General features: G+C 49.8%; 1 protein-coding gene across 1 annotated transcript in view; it reads right to left on the bottom strand.

Annotated features, from left to right (window-relative positions):
- Positions 1-924: 924 nt before the first annotated feature.
- Positions 925-20,882, bottom strand: part of CR1 (complement C3b/C4b receptor 1 (Knops blood group)) — a 59,195-nt gene continuing 39,237 nt past the window's right edge. Inside the window, 38 exon segments of the mRNA XM_088526927.1 lie at positions 925-1,006; positions 1,256-1,331; positions 1,480-1,509; positions 1,929-2,108; positions 3,533-3,712; positions 4,003-4,185; positions 4,748-4,924; positions 5,128-5,310; positions 5,467-5,517; positions 5,910-6,089; positions 6,459-6,544; positions 7,082-7,181; positions 7,431-7,622; positions 7,840-8,022; positions 8,197-8,382; positions 8,385-8,723; positions 8,907-8,998; positions 9,488-9,587; positions 9,777-9,968; positions 10,243-10,425; positions 10,716-10,898; positions 11,195-11,377; positions 11,882-12,061; positions 12,404-12,586; positions 13,060-13,145; positions 13,286-13,385; positions 13,578-13,769; positions 14,730-14,924; positions 15,332-15,420; positions 15,770-15,869; positions 16,115-16,309; positions 16,617-16,841; positions 17,121-17,303; positions 17,505-17,684; positions 17,857-18,039; positions 18,880-19,062; positions 19,264-19,443; positions 19,617-19,799. Coding sequence (XP_088383053.1) covers positions 925-1,006; positions 1,256-1,331; positions 1,480-1,509; positions 1,929-2,108; positions 3,533-3,712; positions 4,003-4,185; positions 4,748-4,924; positions 5,128-5,310; positions 5,467-5,517; positions 5,910-6,089; positions 6,459-6,544; positions 7,082-7,181; positions 7,431-7,622; positions 7,840-8,022; positions 8,197-8,382; positions 8,385-8,723; positions 8,907-8,998; positions 9,488-9,587; positions 9,777-9,968; positions 10,243-10,425; positions 10,716-10,898; positions 11,195-11,377; positions 11,882-12,061; positions 12,404-12,586; positions 13,060-13,145; positions 13,286-13,385; positions 13,578-13,769; positions 14,730-14,924; positions 15,332-15,420; positions 15,770-15,869; positions 16,115-16,309; positions 16,617-16,841; positions 17,121-17,303; positions 17,505-17,684; positions 17,857-18,039; positions 18,880-19,062; positions 19,264-19,443; positions 19,617-19,799 — 5,978 coding nt within the window.

The raw sequence follows: 20,882 nt of genomic DNA, 5'->3' as shown, positions 1-20,882 counted from the left end.
CTGAAGTGACTCCTTTTCCAGGGAAAGGAGAAGGAAAAGATACAAAACCCAAATCCCTGTGCTTGGGAGCAGCTGGCTTGTAATGACCGTGTGGAACAAGAACTCAGTTTTAGAGGCATGATTCACATTCACTAACCAGGCATAGAAAATCTGTGGGATTGTTTATTTCTATCTGTTTTCAGGCAAAATTGTAAAAATCTTCTGATTATGCAATGAATTCTTCCTTCCCCTGCTAAGGCATGATGGTTCAGTGCATCTTGCTCATCCCGGGAGTTTGAAAATAAAGGAAATGTTCCTCATCAGACAGCATGAGTGCAGATAGGAGTCTCTAACAGAGCATTTATACTGTGCACCGTTGGACCTTGGCTAGGCCCTTACAACAGTGTAATTAATGGAAGCAGAAGCAGCAGTAATTTCAGTCTTGGGGTAAAGTGCCTTTTTTGCTACAGAATTTCAGTCTCGAAGGGACCAAAGCTTCCATGGAACCGGCTGCTGGTTTCTTTTGCATGGAGAAGGAGTCAGGGCAGGCCACAGCCTCCTGCCTGGAAAAAGGCAAAAAGGCTGGTGTTAAAAAGAAACCAAACTGCCTTTGTTTTGCATTAATGCCTTGAAGTTTTATCAAGATTCATGCTTAGGGAGTGAGGAGAGAATAGTTTCTGCTTCAGTGACAGCGACTTTCTCCAAACAATCTCTACAAATAAAAGGGAGAAAAGAGCTAATGTTTACATTTTGTAGTCAAAGGAGGTTATGTTCAGCGTGCTGGTAACTGTGCAGCTTATCTGCAGTGCACATTCCAGATAGAAAGTAGATTCACTTGCCAGTTAAACTTGAATGATTGAATTTTGCTTGAATAACTATATTAGAACAACACAGCTAGGCACCTATAACTGATGTTTTATACTGAGGAATATAAATCCATACCTGCTATGGAACACACAAAGGCTTCTGTTCCGTTATATGGTCCTCAGGGGTATGGCACCCATAGTTTTCATATGTATGATAATAGCTAGGAGACAGAGAAGCAAGTAAAAACAGCAGGCTATGTTTGTTTGTAGAAGAACTCTCACATGCATTTTCTTTGGAAGTAAAACAACATAACCACACAGTTGATAACAGGTTGTTGGGCTTTGTGCAGTTTGTACTTTAAAGATATACAAGTACAGGATCAAGGCACAAATAATTCATTTAGGTGTTTTGCCTGTGTACAATTTGGGACTTGAGAGCAAAGGAAATGAATGTGCAGAACGTTGCTTACCCTTGCCTCTGCTTTGAAATAACCTTCCAGATAATGCCCACACCCAGGAAGAGCAAAACCACTGCAGCTGCAATGCCTGCAAGAGAAGAACAGCACCCACTGTTACTGTTTGCACCTCGGCTGAAAGCGGCAGCCTTTCTCCTCTAGGAAGCAGAGGGAAATAGCAGCACGGAGGCCACTGAAGCTAAAGATCTGGCCAACAAAACTGTTTCCAAGCTACTTACCTAGGCCAACTGAGCTAGACTTCTGGGAGGCTAAAGGGAAGAGGAAAAGAAAATGAGTGAACCATTTTAATATGAAATAACAGAGTTCTCAACTGTACTTAACCACTTTATTAAACTTAATCTTAGGCTTTTACTGCCAAAGCCTAGAATACAGGATATCCTTTAGCAGCTGTAGCTGATTAATTATCCGTATTGAGCTAAATAGTGACTGGTGAATATTCTCCAGAGGGAAAATAAATATTTCTGCCTTATAGTAATATATATTAGTTGAACTGCATCAAATTGTAATAGTCAGCACACCTCCATGACTGATAAAAGCAACAGAAATGGAATTTGTGCCTCCTCCTGTTGGTGTTCCGCCTGTAGCTAATGACTGCAAGTCTGTAAGGACAGTACAGCGCGGAATAGATGAACTTGCCTGAACTTCCCTTCTTTTACGTTGCACTCACCGAGTTTGCAGGCTGGAACGGGAGGGTCCCAGCTGGAGTCCTCCTGGCACTGAGTCTGGGTGATGCCTTGCAGTGTGTAACCATCGTCACATTCCACAGTGATGTTAGTCCCCAGTGGAAATGTATTTCCCGTCGTGGTTTTCTTAACACCTGGAATATCTGGGAATGCACATCTGATCTCTGAAATTAAATAAAACAGAACAAAGATGTTTAATGGGAGGGAATATAAGATATGAGGTGTACAATTGCAAGTGTTTTAGGCATTATTCTTGAATTGTTTCTGAAAGTAACATGGAAATAATTCTTATTCCAGAGTGTATTTTGCTTCCTTGGGGCTGTAGAAGTGAGTGTGTAATGATGAACTGATGGCTGCTGTCTGTGGGCTGATTTTCTGACAATGTTTTTCTTACAACTCCGTGCTGCGTTGAGGCCTCAGGGACCGGTACCTTGGGAGAAGCCTGTCGGAGAGGCACCTTGCAGTGAAAGTGAGCTAGTTATTTCCATTTAGGTGACTAATCACACTGGATAATCCAAACCCAAGAGTTCTGGAGAGTATTCTCAGTGGAAGCCAAAGGGGTAACATCAGGATTTTGTGTGCAATTTTTGCACTGTTTTGTTTTACAGTTTACTTAATTCTTTTAAAACCATCCCAGCTAATAGTTGCTAAGGACACTGCAAAACTATGAGCATGTGGCATGACAGGAAGAGTTTTTTCTGTGAGACCACTTTAAATAAAGAGCCTGTGACTTCATTTATATAAACATTTCATGTGTTATTTCCTCTTATTGTTGTCCAGGTGTGTTTCAATTCCTGAGTCACTGAGGTGGGTGGGTGCAGCTCTACCAAAGGAAATGACATATTCTGGCAATGAATTTATTCCAGCAAATAGTCCAGTTTTTAGTGCAGAAACACCCATACTAGGAATCTTCTCCCATTCATGAGATGGCCTGTGGTCAGATCTGCCTGAAGAACCGACCTTCACAAGGAGCTATGAGGAAGCGCCAAGTCAGAGCAGCTTTTCCAGTAAGGAAACAGGCTCACGTCCAATTTACAGTCAATCCACTAAGAAAAAATCTTGGTGTAATCACTGCCTTTGTTTCTCCTGTTAGTCATACTTGGGGAGAGATGCAAAAGAAGCGAAGGGAAGGGAAAAAGTTTTTAGCAGTAAAGAAAAAAAAGCTCTTAGAGGGTTCGCTTACCTGGAGGAAACGCTATACGGTTCATTCATAGCAACAAGAGCAGAAATGCAAACACAAACAAGAATTCAAACCGTCTTCCAGAATTGCCTCCTGCCGTACTCATAGCCTTTTTACTGTTAGTTTGAGATCCCCATCCTCCTCCTTTATAACATCCTAATCCTCACAAGGATATCAGCGGATATCAGCGGATAAATTCATAATTAACAGGTTAACATTATCTAGCTATGAAATGGAAGCGCTTCTCCAGCAAAATAAGGGGATGAAATTCAGTGTTAGTAAGTGCTCATGTTTTTAGTACATGGATTTTTGCCCATGTAGGATTTTTTTTCCCTTAGGAATTTCATTCCCTGAAGAAAAATGCGTAGCCATTGGCTGCAACCTCAAGCAAGCAGAGCACGAACAGACCTTCACACCAAGGAAGAGGCTCCCAAGCTCCAGACGCCATGCAGCTGGTGGAAGCATTCCCAATGAGTGAATAACCGGGATTACAGCTGTAGGACACAGATGCTCCATAGGGAAAAGTGTCAGAGAGGTGGCCTACGAGCTTCCCATTGGTGATGTTTGGAGGATGGAGGCACCCGACAGCTGAAGAGTTGGGGGAGACAAGCAAGACAACATTGAAATTAGGGGTTGCCAGAGAACAGCAATGGCAACGCACGTTTGTGGCCTGTTTGCTCCTGTGTAATATCCTCTCCTAGCTCTCAAAACTGCTCTTGTAGCCTTGTAACTCCAGTGTGCTTCGGGAAAGGGTATAAATTTGGTATTGCTCTCAAATCACATTCTGGAGCACACGATGCGGATTTCGTCTCTACATAACCTCCCCGGCAGGACGGCCGCGTCCTTCCCTCCTGGCGCCGTTCCAGACGCACACGCACCTTGGCAGAGCGGCGGGGGCCGGCTCCAGGCCCCGGCCTCCGTGCAGGAGATGGAGGCTGCCCCGGCCAGCACGAAGCCGGGCTCGCAGCGGTACCGCACTGCCGTCCCGGGGGCGAACGCCGCCGTTGCCAGGCCGCTGTGCCACCCGTGGGCAACCTCCGGAGGCTGGGGACAGCGCAGGGCTGGCGAGAGAGAAGTGCTAATTAAAGTGGAGCTCATAGAGACCCGAGAGGAAACTTCCAGCATGAACATTTGGCTGTAATCTCCCTGCCACAGCAATGGCACCAGTGCAGAGCCAGCCCTGCCCGAGCTGATTTCAGCACAAGCAGCCGTAACGTGTGTGGGATCAGTTAGATTTCCTCTTACACAGTGAAACACTGCCCAGCACCATCATTCCTGGTACGTGAGATAGGAGAGTAGATTGTTCATATTTATAATTCCACACTTGTGAGACCATCTTCTTACAACACCCCTACAGGTTTCTTATCGTTGGTGGAGCTAACGTTGGTGGCCTGAGCTTGGTTATAAGAAGTTAATTCTGAGAAACTGAGACAACAAATATTACAGAGATAAGAGTGGGAGAAAAAAAAAAAAACGGGGCCAGGCTGATAACTGCTTTCTCTGCAGATATAAACACTAGGCTAAGGACTTCTCTACATCCTGCCACACGTTACCATGAGCACTAGGTCTAGAAAGGACAGCCATCTGAAACAGGACAGTCACCCAAGGCTCGTGCCTGCTTACTTCTTTCACAGATGGGGAGTGGTGGATCCCAGGTACCTCCAGCCTGGCACTGGGACTCGTGAAGGCCTTTGGGGCCACTGTCACTTTTGCATTCGACCCTAACGATGTCTCCAGGTTTATAGACAGACTCAAATCCAGTTACTTCTTCATTCTCAACTCCTGGGTTTGCACAGCCAGCTGTGGACAGTAAGAGCATAAAGAACCCGTTAGATCCTGAACAGCAAGGTCACGAGGAGGATGTTTGGCCACAGTCTTCTCTCCTTCTGCAAGGGTGGAGTCTGTTCAAGCACCAGCTTATCTCAGATGGTCCTCAGCCAAGTATTACTGCATGCCTACCATGCTTAGGAAGTCGAGAAGAATTAGTAAGAGCATGAACACACCTTCGCACCGAGGTGGAGGACGACTCCAGATTCCATGTGCTGTACAGCGGATAGATGCATTCCCGATTAGGAAGAAGCCAGGCTTGCAGCTGTAGTGCACAAGTGCTCCTATGCCAAACATGTCCAAGGAAGGGCTGCTGTGCTCCCCGTTAGCAATGCCTGGGGGAGGCAGGCACTGCACCCCTGGAAAAGGAGAGGGAAAAGATGAGGAGGTGGTGCTCATCTCCGGAAAGAGGGATAGCAAAGGAGTAGAACGGCACAATACTCTTCTTCCCTGCAAGAAGCAGGGCAAGAGGTAGATTATTTGACAAGTTTTGTCTTTTCTTATGATAGACCTACCTGGCCTTGTTGAGGTGTCAAAAGGCTGCTGATGGTGTTTTGTCATTCCACCTAGATACAGCATTAAGAGTTTAAAATACACATTTGCAGAACAGTGCCATGTACAATTTTACTTTCATTTTCTCCTTTATGTTTTAGGATAATTTTCACTTTCTGTGATAGTCAGTTCCTGCCCTGAACCAATCAAGTTTCTTTCTTTCAGAGAGTGAGGGGAACATGGATTATGGACATTGATATTTATGACACTGCCTTCAACCTGGTCGCAAGAAGAGTAATAAACGAAAGGAATAATTTCTTGTTTTGCCATGAGGTAGTCAGTAAAGTACCTTGATTTGACAAGAGGGGCAAGCAGGACAGATAGAGGCAAATTCAGCTTCCGTGAGTTCCTGGGAGTGGGGAGGAAGGAAAGAGCAACGCGACCAGGTCGGCAGGGTGGCACTTACCCTGCTGGCAGACTGGCACAGGCGGCTCCCATGTTCTGTCGGCTCTGCATCGAGCTGTGTGATGGCCTTGTAGGGTGAAGCCTTCGTGGCACTTAAAGCTAACAGTATCTTCATATGCGTAGCTCTTTTTCTGAATGGATATTCTCCCATTCTGGATCTTCGGGATTGGGCATGTCACCTCTGAAAAAGAAATTCATTACTTCAGATGGGGAGACGCTGCTCCCCCGGGAGCTTCCCGGGGCTGTTTTCCCAGGTAGCACTCAGAGACACACAGAAGAATTAATTACTGCTGTGAAACAAAAGAGACGGGTCCCTGTTGGGATGTGGCTTTTCTTCAGATATAACTCTGAAAGATCAATATCTGGGGTATTTTTAGAAGAAATAAAACAAGCGAACAAAACAAAAATATCCTAAGGCAATATTATGCTTAAAAAGTCTTATTCCTCAAGACTTTTTTTTTTTTTTTTTTTTAATGCCATTGTGCTTAAGTAAAGTTCTTAAGAACTTTATTTAACTATTTTGGGCCAATACTAGACATGACCTACTTACTCTGGCAAACAGGAGGAGCACCACTCCAGCCAACATGCATTCCAACAACCTCACAGCGCCTCTGAGACGGTCCAACCAGCTCGTACCTGGAAGGGCACAGAGGGAAACATCAGTTGATACCAAGTCAGTCAGTTGCACCGTGCACTCCCACCACCACAACCCCCCGAGGTTTCCTTCTGCAGCCTCCCGATCCTGGCTTGTCACCCAAGGGTGTCTGCTGAGTCAACCCGTGGGAATAAAGGACACAAAGTTCCCTCGCCCTGGACCCACAAGGAACAAAAATGATCACAAATTACTCCAGATGACGCTGGCCATGTGCTACAGTAGTACTCAAACCCAAAGGATGCAAGAAGTGCTGGAGCCTCCTCTGCAGGCGTTTGCTCGGCTCTGATCTGAGAAGTCAGACTGAAACTGAAGCTTGCAAAGTAGTTCATGAAGCACAGACTGGGAAACGAGGAGGGATTTCCCCTTTCCTGAGCAGGCAACTGAGATATAACTGGAACCAAAACACAAGTTCTGGCTTGCTATGAGAAAGCAGCGTGCACAGAGGAGCTGGGATCCTTCCCTGCAAGCTGTTCAGAGCGAGCTCAGGAAATAGTGTCAGCGAAGGCAGCGGGACTCACCCGGCCTCACACGTGTGGTTCACCGCCGACCCGACGCGGAGGTCTGTCAGAATGACAACTCTGCCATTCTGTGGTGCTTCTGGATATTTGCACCGTTTCCCTGGGAGAGAACAAGGCTGATCTTAAACTCCTCTCACTTTTGTACTGCATTATGAGAAATATTATCTTAAAGATCTGTCCACATGCTGTCACCATAAAGAAAGGAGTTTTAAAGGGTCAATAATTGTACTATGTGACTAGTAAAGCCATGTATGAATCTTTTTTCAAATAACTGCTTTAAGAAACCCACAAATATAGTTTATACAGTTTTCAAAAAAACAAACAACATCAAACTGATGGAGCTATTCACTTTTACAAAACTCTAGTGCTTCAGACCACGTCTGATTTTTGAGGCATGTTACTGTTGGGGGTATTCCAGGGTATCGCATGTATCCAGGCTGGCAGGTGTACTTCACAGTGTCCCCGACAGAAAACTCTCTCTGGGTTTTATATTCCTCAGTTAGCTGAGCAAAGGGTAAGTCTGGAGGGGCAGCACAGCCACCTGGTGAGAAAGAAAATAGAGGAAAATTGGGGCATATCTATCACCTAAAACAATTGTTTTAAAATGCACACAGAGATAAAAACGTAAAGGCTCAACAGACAACAAAAAGGAAGGAGTGAGGGACAATACAACATTTTGAGTGAGGAGAGGGCAGGTCTTAAGAGCTCTCAAAGACAGGAAGACCCAACTATCCGTAACGCTCTGTAAAGAGAGGTACCTTCGCACTGAGGAAGAGGGAGGCTCCAGTTTCCAGCATCTGTACAATAAATCGATTCCTCTCCCATTAAGGAGTAGCCAGGGTCACAGCTGTAATTTACAGCCATCCCAGGTGTGAACACTTCCAAGCCCTGGCCGTTATGCTTTCCATTGTCAATGTCTGGAGGCGAAGGGCATTGCAGCGCTAAAGGGGGAGCACAAATCCAGCTGACAGAGAGCACGGATCCGGTAGCGTGCAGAAACATTACGAATGCTACAGAATGCACGTTGGCACCGCACGGGGCACCGCGTGTGCCACAGCAAGCGCAGACGCGCGGGTGTCACTTGGGTGCGGTGACATCCCACACTCAAAGCTCACCTGCGCATTGAGGGTAAGGGAGGCCCCAGGTTCCATTCTCGGTGCAGTAGAGAGTGGCGTCCCCAACAAGGGAGTATCCCGGCTCGCAGCTGTAATTCACAGACTTCCCAGGCTGGAAGACTCGCACGTCCTTGCCGTCATGCTGACCGTTGTCTATATCCAGTGGGGAGGGACACAGGAGCCCTGCGAGGAGGAAATACAGGCAGCGTGGACGGGTGTCAGCCTGTACCCCATCCAGCTGGATTCTGCAGAGCTCTGGGCCGGGGAGCGAGAGGTTCTGGGTGCTCCTTTCTGTGCAGGACAAGGAGCAGGCCCAGCAGCGAGGCCCCTACCTCCGCAGCGCGGCGGCGGCCCGCTCCACACGCCGTGCAGCCCGTCCTGCGTGGTGCAGAAGATGGAGGCCTCCCCCGCGAGCGGCTGCCCGGGGTCGCACGTGTAGGTGACCACGGTGGCGAAGGAGAAGTCGTCCGTGTGGCGGCCCGAGTGCGTCCCGCGAGGGATGTCTGGGGGCGGCTCGCACACGATGGCTGCGGGGTGACATGGTGGTTGCACAGGGTGGCTGTGAGCGAGCGCTGGCAGCAACGGGGCGCACGCGCTTCCCCGAGCAGGGAGGCGCCGGCGCCGCCTCCGCTGCCCGTCCCGTGGAAGGTGCTTTCCAGGGAACGCTCCGACCCGGCTCTCCGTGCCGAGCTCCCCCGGGAGGTACTTACGCTGGCAGACGGGGACGTCACCGCTCCACACGACTCGCTTCCCAGGCTCGGAAATCACACAGCGCCGCTGAGCGTGTCCAACCAGCCGGAACCTGCAGGGAGGCAAAGTCCCTGTTAGCGCACAGGGACTGTCCTTGGAGCTCATCCCCCGTGCCCTGCACGTCTCACCATCAAATATTGTCATCATTACGGCTCTCCCAACAAAGGCTGCAGGCAGTAAATCCCCGGATATCCATTTTAAGCTCAGTCTTTCAGAACGAACCCCCATTTTTCCATCATATCCTCCAAGATCGGATTTAGAGGGTCATTCACTATAACTGGCCCTTAAAAACCTAAACCTGAGCACTGGGCTCTGCATTTCTGTTGTTAATCAGCCTACAAACCAGATCAGAATTCAACCATTGCAAAGACTAGATTCTCCTCAAGCATCACACTGAGCAGGTCACTCTGATGGACTTTGAGCACAGGAGCACAGGCACTGGTTTTTGTTTAACACCATGCTGTGCCAAAGAGCTGGAGAGAGAACAGACACATTGCTGCTTGCATCTCAGTGAGCCAAGCGCGCTTGGCCTGGGACTCACCCTTCCTCACAGGTGTAATTCACTGTTGACCCAAACAGCACGTCCGTTGTAACAACAACTCTGCCGTGTTCGGGTTCTCCTGGATGCTCACACCTTTTCCCTGGGACAAAACAAGAGCTGGCTGTGAACTTCCTACAGTCAATGCAGTAGGAAAAGCAGCACTTTAGTCCTAGGAGTCCTTCTACCACCCCGACCACGAGGGGAACAGAAACAGAGAAGCATCCACCGAGCTACATGCTTTGGTGGCCACACCGCAATTGAAGAAAATAGCAGCATCTGCCAGACATACGTTTGCAAAACTCCTGGGGGTCCGACCACGTTTGGTTTTCCAGACATGTAATTGTTGGTGGTATTTGTGGGTGTCTAGCATATCCTGGCCCACAGGAGTATTTCACAGTCGTCCCAGCAGGAAACTCTGTCTGATTTTTGTGTTCCTTGCTTAGCTCGGCAAACAGCAGCGTTGGGGGAGCACCACATCCAGCTGCCAAGAAACCAAAAGCTTGTGAGAAATGAGCGCAGGCAACGCAGTGCTGTTGAGGATCAGCAAGTGCTTGGGCAGGCACTGCTGCAGAAGCCAAGGACATTTCTCTCTTCCATACATCTTCACTTCTATGAGTGTACAACAACACATTTACTCCTAAAGTCACCAAAGGGAAAGAGCATCCTTGCTGTTTCCTCCCCACACCCCAATCCTGCGGGTTCCGCAGGTTTTGCCGCTGCGGCGCAGGGGGAACGGGGCAGCAGCCCCAACGCACCTGCACAGCGCGGGTAGGGGAGGCTCCAGTTGCCCGCGGGCGAGCACAGAAGCGACGCGTTGCCCACGATGGAGAAGCCCGGGTCGCAGCGGTAGGTGACGGCCGCGCCGCTGGTGAAGTTGTCCCCGGGCGCGGCGCTGGCCGTGGCGTTGGCGATCACCGGAGGTGGGGGACAAGGCTCCGCTGGGAGGAAGGACGTCGCTTTAGGGAGGAGCACGTGCAGCACAGCCAGACACTGTCACTTCTCCAACGGCTGGAGCGGGGCCGAGATGCCACCCGCAGGCCCCTTCCCACCCAGGGACAGCCCTCAGCCTCTTCAGCGCTCACCCCCCAGCGGCTCCTCTTTCCCTGAGGGGATTTAGTTGCTGCTCGTTGGCTGCTGGCAGAGCTCCCTTCAGCGGGACGTCCCCAGCCTGGGACGTTTCTCCCTGCGTTTCACAGCTGCTCCCGTGCCGCGCTGTGGCCCCGCTCACCTGGCACGCACGCGGGCGCTGCGGGCGCCCAGCGGCCGTCGTGCCGGCACTCGGCCCTGTGGCTGCCCTGCAGGATGTAGCCGGGGTGGCACTGGAAGGCCACCGTGTCCCCAGGATTGTACGTGGCTCTGTCCTCTCCAGCTACTGCTCCGTTCTGGATTGCTGGGGTTGTGCAGACAACGACTGGAAAGGAAAACGAGAAAGCATGGGCTGGGGAAGCAGCTGCCAGGCGGGGGCTTCTCTCTTTGTTTCTTTCCATGGTGAAAATTCCCCAGAAACATAGAAATTCTCCCCTACATTCAGGGAAAGGCACACAAGGAGAGAGGAGAGCAGTGTGTGTAAAGCCTTGAAATCCCCACCCGGGTGCTACCCCCTGCCCATGCCTGACCCACGCTGCTCCAGGCCCACGGGACCCTCTGCACTGCTGGGCTCCTCTCTGGGGCCGTTGCCTCCGTTTTGACGTTAGGGAGAGCACACACCTTCACAGCGGGGGTAAGGGATGCTCCACGTTCCGGAGGGCAGACAAGAAACTTTGGTGGTCCCCGTGAGCGTGTACCCCGGGTCGCAGTGGTAGTTCACCGATACTCCGGGGATGAAAACTCTCCCGTCCTTCCTGCTGTACTGGCCGTTTTTGATGCTTGGTGGGGAAGGACACAGCAGCACTAATGGAAGGGAAAAGTCAACAGCTGTGACGAGGTAACGCAAGCACGTGCTGTAGGGACAGACAGCTTGCTTGCTTTCCCATTGATCTTCCCCAAATAAGTGTGGATGCCAATGTTTGAGTCATATTTCTGTCTTCAGATTTCTGCCTTGTCAAGCTGTCTTTCTACCAATATTTTTTTCTAGCTTATGAACATCCTAAGGGAGTATTTCTCACTTAGCATTTGCAGTAGTGCATTTTCTTCTACGGTTGTGGAAACAATCAGACAACAGCCTGTGGCTACACCTCCCTTCCCCAGGATTCAGATGGGAGGTGAAACCCCCACATGTAACAAGAATCTGGATGGGGATTATCAGGATGGGAGGACACACATTTGTGTGTTTTTCCTTTCTTTCCCTTTGGACAGAAGCACTTCATACCCTTTTACCCCAAAATGAAGTAACTATCAGCTGTACTCGTATGGTGGCTTCAGGAAAACCAGCCCCACTGCTTCATTTCCACTTACTCTTTTCACAGATGGGGACAGGAGGGTCCCAGATGCCTCCAAACTCGCATCGAGACTCTTGAGAGCCCTTTAAGGCATAGCCAAAATCACACTCAAAGACAACAGTGTCCATAAGTTTGTACGTGGTCTCAGGTCCGGTTGCTCTTCCATTCTCAATCTGGGGTCTTGTGCAGCCGGTGGCTGGAAGTGAAGAACATAAACCACCGTTTAGGATGTGAGGCCTGTGTTGTGTGCGGAGGGCGCTGACAGCAGCCAGCAGCTACACCAAGGACCTTCCCAACACTTCTGCAGCACCTCAACGTTATTAAGCATTACTCACACAAATCATTCAGGAATATCAATATCCCGTTTTGTTTGAGAGTCAGCCCTTACTGGACTAAAGAAAGGGAAATCCAAAGAAGCCTGGGGAGCCCCATCTTCGGCCTGTGCCTTTCATGGAGATTTGGTGTGTGTTGATTAAACCAAGAGCTAAAATGGGAAAAAAGGGCTCAGGAAATGAGAAAAGCAGCAACATGAACAGACCTTCACAGCGGGGTCGGGGCCGGCTCCACGTTCCCAAGGCAGTACAGTTAATGGATGCATTCCCAATGAGGGAATAGCCATTCCTGCAGGTGTATTGAACTGTTGTTCCAGGGGGAAACCTGCCAGAGGACCGCTGGTTGTGCTTCCCATTGGCAATGTTTGGAGGAGGAGAACAATACACCTCTGAAAAGGGGAAAGAAAGATCAAACACATGGAAAGGGCAAAAAAAGGGAAAAAATAAAATATACATAAAATATTCTAACCTTCAAAAATCAAAGGAGGAAGACAAGTAACTCCATTAATTCTTTTTATTAAATTTCTGTGAAAGTAGCTGTCTTCCTATGATTGGATACAGTACCTGCATGTGGGCCAACCACTTCACTGCTGTGACTGTCCTTTCTTCTGCAACTCATATTATCCACACTTATGGATGAAATATCCGAGGCTGCTATATGAAATTGCTAAATTCTGTGTAAAATTTCCCACATCTGTGGTTTCTCCTTCATCCCTCAGCAGTTTCACTGCACTGCTGCTGCTTCCCTGACTGCACATGAGAAATGTTGGGCAGCAAAATTTTTGGTTTGAATGATGAGCTGCTTTCTCTAAAAACACTGGGGTAAGCAAACTCCAATAACTGTTTGTGGCGACCTACTTACCCCGGCAAACAGGAACCTCCCCACTCCATAAAACACGTGTGCCAGAGACCTCACATCTCCTCTGAGAAGGTCCGATCAACTTGTGCCTGTGGTTGCACAGAGGGATTGTGAGTAGAACCCACACTTCTCTCCTAGAAACTAAGTTCCTTAGTGTAAAACTGTTTTGACACTTAAGATCTCCTAAGCTTGCACTTGGCAGCTGAAATTAGCTAATCATTAGACTTACCCTTCTTCACAACTGTAATTCACTTTTGACCCAAAGAGGAGGTCAGTCAGAATTTCAACTCTGCCGTTCTCCGGTACCTCTGGGTTAGGACATTGCTTCCCTAGAAGGGGACATCAATTAACATTAGACCTCTCCTGTTCAACAGCATGGTGCAGTGAAATCTTATCCCAAGAATCCTAACATAGAGAAAAGACTGTAGAAAGTAAAGAAACCTGCAGAGTTAGAGGGATTTACACTCAAAGAGTGTTAAAAACCAACCCCAGCTCAAGACGCTGGGGTTTTCAGCACATACTTTTGCAGAACTCCGGTGCTGCAGACCATGTCCTGTTTTGGAGACACGTGACAGCGGGCTGCATTCCTGGGTGTTTGGCATATCCAGGCCGACACACATATTCCACTGCCCTCCCCACTGCGAACACAGCCTGATTGCTCAACTCCTCCTTGAGCTCAGCAAACACCAGCCTTGGAGGTGCGTTACAGCCAGCTAACGAGAAAGAGAAGAGATGTCAGACAAAACGCAGGCAGTAAATTGTAATAGAAAAATTATCTTAAACAACCTTCCATTTACCTGCTTCACTTTTTCAAGCCCTAACTAGGCTTGTTAGGACTTTCTTTATTTCCACAAATAATTTCCACCCTCTACACGTTTTCTATACAAATGCCATTTTCAGTCCTGCCCAAAGCATCCCTTCTCATCTTAAAGGAGCCTATAAACTCATATAGAACCAATGAGATTCTGATTACATTAAAGCATGAGTTCTTTTTAAACTATTTGTTGTATCCCTGAGGCCTACACATCAGTTATATGGAGGTACAGTGCTCTGCTCAAACAAGCAACGTTTCTTTCACACCAGTGATAATTCACAAATAGACTGATCTCCAAAGCAAAAGTGAATCGTGCTGATTTCTTGAAACCAATTTGCTCTGTCTGTGCTTCCCCAGAGGCTCCCCTGTCCCACAGACGTGGTAGCACAGCAAGGAAAAACCAGCAGCTCAGGAAGGGCATAGGGACCTTCACAGCGAGGGATGGGGAGGCTCCAGGTGGCATTTGCAGTGCAGTTAAGCCGTGCGTCCCCGACCAGAGCGTAGCCACGGTCACAGTGGTAATTAACAGATGCTCCAGGGCTGAAAGTCTGCCCAGGCTGCCCGCTGTGCTGCCCGTTGGAGATGGCAGGAGGGGCTGGGCACGCCAATGCTGAAGAGAGAAGGAAAATCCTATCAACATCCACAGCAGCATGAAGAAAAAGTAAAAACAGAACATCTCGTTTGATACAAAGGTGCAAGTTTTGACAAGAAGTCCGGAAAGAAGTGCAGGATCTCAGAGCAGAGGCTGTGCAGAGCAATGCAGCTGTGAAGAAGCCTCTTGCGATTGCAATCGCATTTAGACTTAGGTCTGAAAATCATTTTCCTGCAGACAGGGAGGATTGTGCTGAGGGTCTCCTACCTCCGCAGCGCGGCGGCGGGCTGCTCCACTCGCCGTTGTGCCCGTCCCGCGTGGTGCAGTGCAGGGAGGCCTCGCCGCGCAGCGGGTAACCCGGCTCGCACGTGTACGTGACAGACGTGCCGAAGTAGAACTCGTCCAGCAGCCGGCCCGTGTGCTTCCCGTGGGGAATGTCTGGAGGAGGCTCGCAGGGAATTCCTGCAGAGATGCAGAACAAGGCTCCTCAGTTCAGCAATGGCACTAAAGTGTCTGCAGTCCCCCCGCTTTGGGGCATAAATACTTGCCCTAGGGATGGAAAACTGTGGTGAACTAACCTAGGTGATACCTTATAGGCATCTGGATCCCGTTCCCCTAGCCAGCAATAGCATGCTAGTCAGAAAGCTGACACAATAGGACAAACCACTATGAAGGATGTATCTACATACTTTATCTACTCTTTCAAAGTAAAAAAGCAAATAATCCTTTTGTGTCAACTGTGTAAAATATTGATATTTCATCTGCACACAGTGAGTAATTTCTGTGGCACATTTTAGGTTAATATACACCAGCAAAATCTGGTGTATACTTTAAATACCCAAATGTACCTAGAGCTGTAAGCTACTTACGCTGACAAATGGGAAGGCTGCCACTCCATTCAACACGCGCCGTGCCAGCAATCTCACATCGCCTGCTAGACGGCCCAATTAACCTGTGCCTGGTGTTAGAAGGATTTAACATTCATTCCAGGTCATTTCAACCCCAGTTATCTCCTTCTCACCACCCATGACAGCCCGAGCAGCCCTGCTGACGCCTTGCTGACGTCAAACCTCATGGGAGAATCTCCCTTCCGAGTTCAGCACCCCCTTGCCAGTTTGACAGTACATACACATATGTACACAAGAGAAAACACCTTATCTGTTCATATACATAAAGCACTCTATACAGGAGCCAAATCCATTTTAAGGGAAGGAATGAATACAAGGGAAAAACAGAGACTTACCAAGTGCATCTTTCTTTGCAGTTTTAAGTAGCAGCAAAAAATAGGTCTGCAACCTTGCACTTACCCTTCTTCACAGCTGTAATTCACTGTTGACCCAAATAGGAGGTCGGTTAAGAAACTAATCTTGCCATTCTCAGGTTCACCAGGATGACTGCACTGTTTCCCTGTAGGAGAACAAAACTAATTTTAGGCTTTTATATACACCATGGTACAACAAATACAATTACTACCCCAATAATCTGTCCTCATTTCCACTTATCCACCATGTGGGTTTTAAATAACAAAGTTACATGGCTTTACTAGTCACATACTGCTTCAAGAAGAAAATAATGCTAAGTTTTTTGTAGCGTGGACAGATATGCCTAATTCCTTCTTGAACAAGAGACACCAAATCAATGGAGCTATTCACTTTTACAGAACTCTAGTGCTTCTGACCACACTCCACTGTCAAGGCATGTAATAGTAGGTGACATTCTTGGGTGTTTAGCATATCCAGGTCGGCAAATGTATCTCACAGTCTTCCCAACAGGAAAGTCAATGTCATTTTTATGCTCCTCACTTAGCTCTGCAAAGAACAACCTTGTAGGAGCACCACAACCACCACCTATCAAGAAAGGAAACACAGAAGAGAATTAGCACTTTGCTTTGGCGGGACAAGCAAACCAGATGCAGGTGCAGAAAGAAACACTGTTATCAAGAAAGTGCTTGGTCTTGTATCATTTTGATTAATACAGATGAAATATCTTTTTTTTTCTACAGCATTTAGTCCTGTTTCTGATGGCAGCTTGTTCCCAGGATATACTTGCGTCTTCCACTTGCTTGACAAAAAAAAAATATAGAATTTAACCATTTTTTTAAATAGTCAGAGCAGAGGACATAAAATAACAGAGCCCACAAATGCCATGATGTACCTAGAAGTGTATGCTTCTGGGGAAGGCTTGGTGAAGGTTCACCTGTACCACACACGGGAACAGGAGGATCCCAGGTGCCATCCTTCTGGCAGTAGATTTTAGCACTTCCTTGCATGTTGTAGCCATCATGACACTGAAACGTAATCGATTGCCCAGGTCCATAGATAAGTCCTTGACCATCAACTTTCCTTCCATTCTTTATGTTTGGATTTATGCAGACAGTCACTGAAAATGAAGATGTGCAGAACGAATGTGCAAAAGCAGTTAAAAAACAAACAAACAAACTACTAGCGGATGTCATTACTGCAAGCAACAAGTTCTACATGACATTTCTATCAACTTTCCCAGTCCCCTCTTCACAGTGGAAGAGCTCAAAATTAATTTGGGCTAGGCCACACATTAAAAGGCATTAACGAGCTCTACAGACCCAGTTGCAATGGGCAGCTTTTCCTCCTGCGCTGGGAGCTGCTGGGTTCAGGGGGAGGTTGGAGACCATGGACCCACCTTCGCAGCGGGGCGTGGGGAGGCTCCAGTTCCCAGAGGCTCTGCAGCGAGCGACCGCGTTCCCAACGAGGTAGTAGCCGGGATCGCAGGTGTACGCCACGGACATTCCCATGGTGAAAAACGCCATGTCCAGGCCGTCGTGATGGCCGTTAGCAATCCTGGGAGGCATGGGGCACGGTCGGACTGTAACAGAGAGGGACAGTGTCTCCAACGAAGCAAGAGAACAGCAGGAAAGGGGAAGGGGCTGAACACGTAGGCTGAGGTGCTGGCGCAAGGCCAGGAGCACCTGGCCACGAGCAGGTGGGGACAGAGCCACACAGGAGGGCTCGTGGTGGCACCTCGGGTCTGCCCGGCCCCAGCAACAAGGAGAGCAGCGGCACTCACTGCGGGTGCAGCTGAGCACCGGGGGGTCCCACGCGCCCCCCACTTGGCACCGGGCCTCGTAGGTGTCCTCGGGGGCGTAACCATCTTCACAGACAAAATGAAGAGTCTCTCCAGCTTTGTAGGTCGTCTGCCAGCCGTGAACTGCCCCGTTCTGAACTGTGGGGCTCTCGCATCCGATGGCTGCAGGGAACGTGGAACATGGAACATAACATCCTTTAAATGCCCGTGCACGGGTAGGCCAGCAGCACACTCAGCCTCATCCCTTCCCGTCGCTCCCAGAAGCGTTTCTGTGCTCTGCTGACACCCAGGTGCAAAGCGCTGCCCCCCGGCCCTGCGATGGCCATGAACCCACCTTCGCAGCGGGGAAGGGGCCGGCTCCAGCGCCCGGTGTCCGTGCAGTTGATGGACGAGTTCCCCACCATGGCGTAGCCTTCCCTGCAGCTGTAGGTCACCATCGTGCCGCGGGGAAAAGAGTCTGAGGCCTGGCCACTGTGCTGCCCGTTGGCAATGTTGGGTGCCCGAGGACACTTCACCTCTGGAAAGGGAGGCAAAGGGTCAGGAGAATGCTTGGAAGAGGTGAGACCCAAGTCAAAAACACAACTCAGTCACATAAGAAGCAAAAAACAGTGGAGAAGCTGGAAGGGGATGCAGGGGGTCTATCCATGGTACTGTCTGCGTCTACCACTTAATAGCCAGCTTCGTGGTGCCCCAGGACTCCTCTGACTTCTCTGGAGAAAGAATGTTGAATCCGTTCACAAAATGTAGCAGTTCCTACCTGGAAGGCTGCGTCTCGGAGCACAGCAACAGCTGCCTTGCAGCAACGCATCTCCAGATGGGTTGCTTCTTGGGCTCGCTAATGCCAAGCTGGTGCTGGAGCACCTTGTGGAGGGACCTAATTTTGGAGACTCCTTTGCATTTGGTCTCAAATCAAATGATTTGCTGGCTTTAGGAGTCAGTAGCAGGCATTCACACACAATACTTTGAATTATTGAGCTGCACCACAGCAGGGACCAGCCGGCACTCACCAGAGCAGGCCGGGCAGGTGGGAAGGCAGCAAGTGCCCAACACCCGGAGAGCTACGTTTCTCTGACCTCGGAAACATGAAAATGGAAGACACGGAAGGGACTCTTGGCCCCTGGCACATGGCTCCTCACACTGAAAGTGCTGCACTGATAAAGCCTGCATATAAAGTTACCTGGCTCCTGCTCACAACTATAAGCTTGTCCTTTATGTTTTATAAAACTGCAGGACTATTGACTGCAGGACTCAGATCCCCCACTGAGGGTCCTAATTGCAATGGTTGACTTCTCTGCTGTGCTGCCTGCTGCGCTGGGAGCTGCTGGGTTCAGGGGGAGGTTGGAGACCATGGACCCACCTTCGCAGCGGGGCGTGGGGAGGCTCCAGTTCCCAGAGGCTCTGCAGCGAGCGACCGCGTTCCCAACGAGGTAGTAGCCGGGATCGCAGGTGTACGCCACGGACATTCCCATGGTGAAAAACGCCATGTCCAGGCCGTCGTGATGGCCGTTAGCAATCCTGGGAGGCATGGGGCACGGGCGGACTGTAACAGAGAGGGACAGTGTCTCCAATGAAGCAAGAGAATAGCAGGAAAGGGGAAGGGGCTGAACACGTAGGCTGAGGTGCTGGTGCAAGGCCAGGAGCACCCGGCCACGAGCAGGTGGGGGCAGAGCCACCCAGGAGGGCTCGTGGTGGCACCTCGGGTCTGCCCGGCCCCAGCAACAAGGAGAGCAGCGGCACTCACTGCGGGTGCAGCTGAGCACCGGGGGGTCCCACGCGCCCCCCACTTGGCACCGGGCCTCGTAGGTGTCCTCGGAGGCGTAACCATCTTCACAGACAAAATGAAGAGTCTCTCCAGCTTTGTAGGTCGTCTGCCAGCCGTGAACTGCCCCGTTCTGAACTGTGGGGCTCTCGCATCCGATGGCTGCAGGGAACGTGGGAACATGGAACATAACATCCTTTAAATGCCCGTGCACGGGTAGGCCAGCAGCACACTCAGCCTCATCCCTTCCCATCGCTCCCAGAAGCGTTTCCGTGCTCTGCTGACACCCAGGTGCAAAGCGCTGCCCCCCGGCCCTGCGATGGCCATGAACCCACCTTCGCAGCGGGGAAGGGGCCGGCTCCAGCGCCCGGTGTCCGTGCAGTTGATGGACGAGTTCCCCACCATGGCGTAGCCTTCCCTGCAGCTGTAGGTCACCATCGTGCCGCGGGGAAAAGAGTCTGAGGCCTGGCCACTGTGCTGCCCGTTGGCAATGTTGGGTGCCCGAGGACACTTCACCTCTGCGAAGGGAACAGACATTGCTCAATTAGCTGTGTACCATTTTGCATGTTATCAGAACTGTTTGTTCTATTTCTTGTGCCAATGTATTAGTTAACAGAAAAGCTCAGTCACACCATAAGATTATTTATCGCATTGTAACTGGAGGGAATTACTAATAATGCAAATATTTCCTGACATAAAAGCTTACATGTGAACACAAAAAAGCAATGGGAGTGAGAAGTTGTGATTGCTTCCTGTTCCCATTTCAGGTCACGGAAGCTGCTAGCAGGAAGCAAACAGGGAAATGAAAGTGTCCCACTTTGGGCTTTAAGCAGAATCAGCAAATTCCCCAGCGGGAAGCAGACACTTCCCCGCAGCTGGCCCGTGCATCGTTTGCATGTTAGAGGATTTGCAGCCTCCTGCTGTAGCATGGGGAACACAAAGACCACAGCGCACAAGGAGATCAGCTGGGATCTTAGTATCTTCACATCCCTCTCGAAGCCAGGGACAGAGCAGACTACACTTAGCCTCATTTCCCATCCTAGCAGTAAGCTACTTTTGAGCTGATTGTGTCTCCCTGGAAGTGCATTGATTCAAGATGAGAAGCAAGGCCAGATCCCGCTGAATTTGAGAAGACACAAGAGGGAGCTTTTCGCCCGCAGTCGTTACCGTTCACACCCCTATCCTGGGACACTTGCCCTTTTTGCAGATTGGCAGAGGTGGACTCCACCTGAAATCAGCTCCACACGTGGCTGCACGGGAGCCCTGGATGGTGTAGCCTGGACTGCACGCAAAGCTCACGGTATCCCCGCTCCTGTAGACCTGGCGAGCCGGGGGCAATCTCCTCCCATTCTGGATGTGTGGGAATGGGCATCGAGCATCTGGAAAAGGGAGAGAAATACCAGCATTTAGCTACACAGCTCTCGAGCCTGTCATACCCATGAAGGTTTCCCTGTCACTTGTTGAATGGTGAGATCCCTGGGGAAGAGCTCCGTCCTTCGCTTGTCCCACACCAGCAGCCTGAGCTGGGATGGCTCTACCAGGCTGCAGGGTGATCCCAGCCGCTTCCCCAGCGGGCAGAGTGGGGACACGGGATCTGTTAT

Source organism: Tinamus guttatus, unplaced genomic scaffold, assembly GCF_059628265.1.
Source record: "Tinamus guttatus ecotype Peru unplaced genomic scaffold, ASM5962826v1 Tinamus_guttatus_pri_ptg000259l, whole genome shotgun sequence".
In the NCBI taxonomy this organism is placed as follows: domain Eukaryota; kingdom Metazoa; phylum Chordata; class Aves; order Tinamiformes; family Tinamidae; genus Tinamus; species Tinamus guttatus.
Note: the sequence above shows the minus strand (reverse complement) of the source record. Positions and strands in the feature narration are given on the sequence as shown.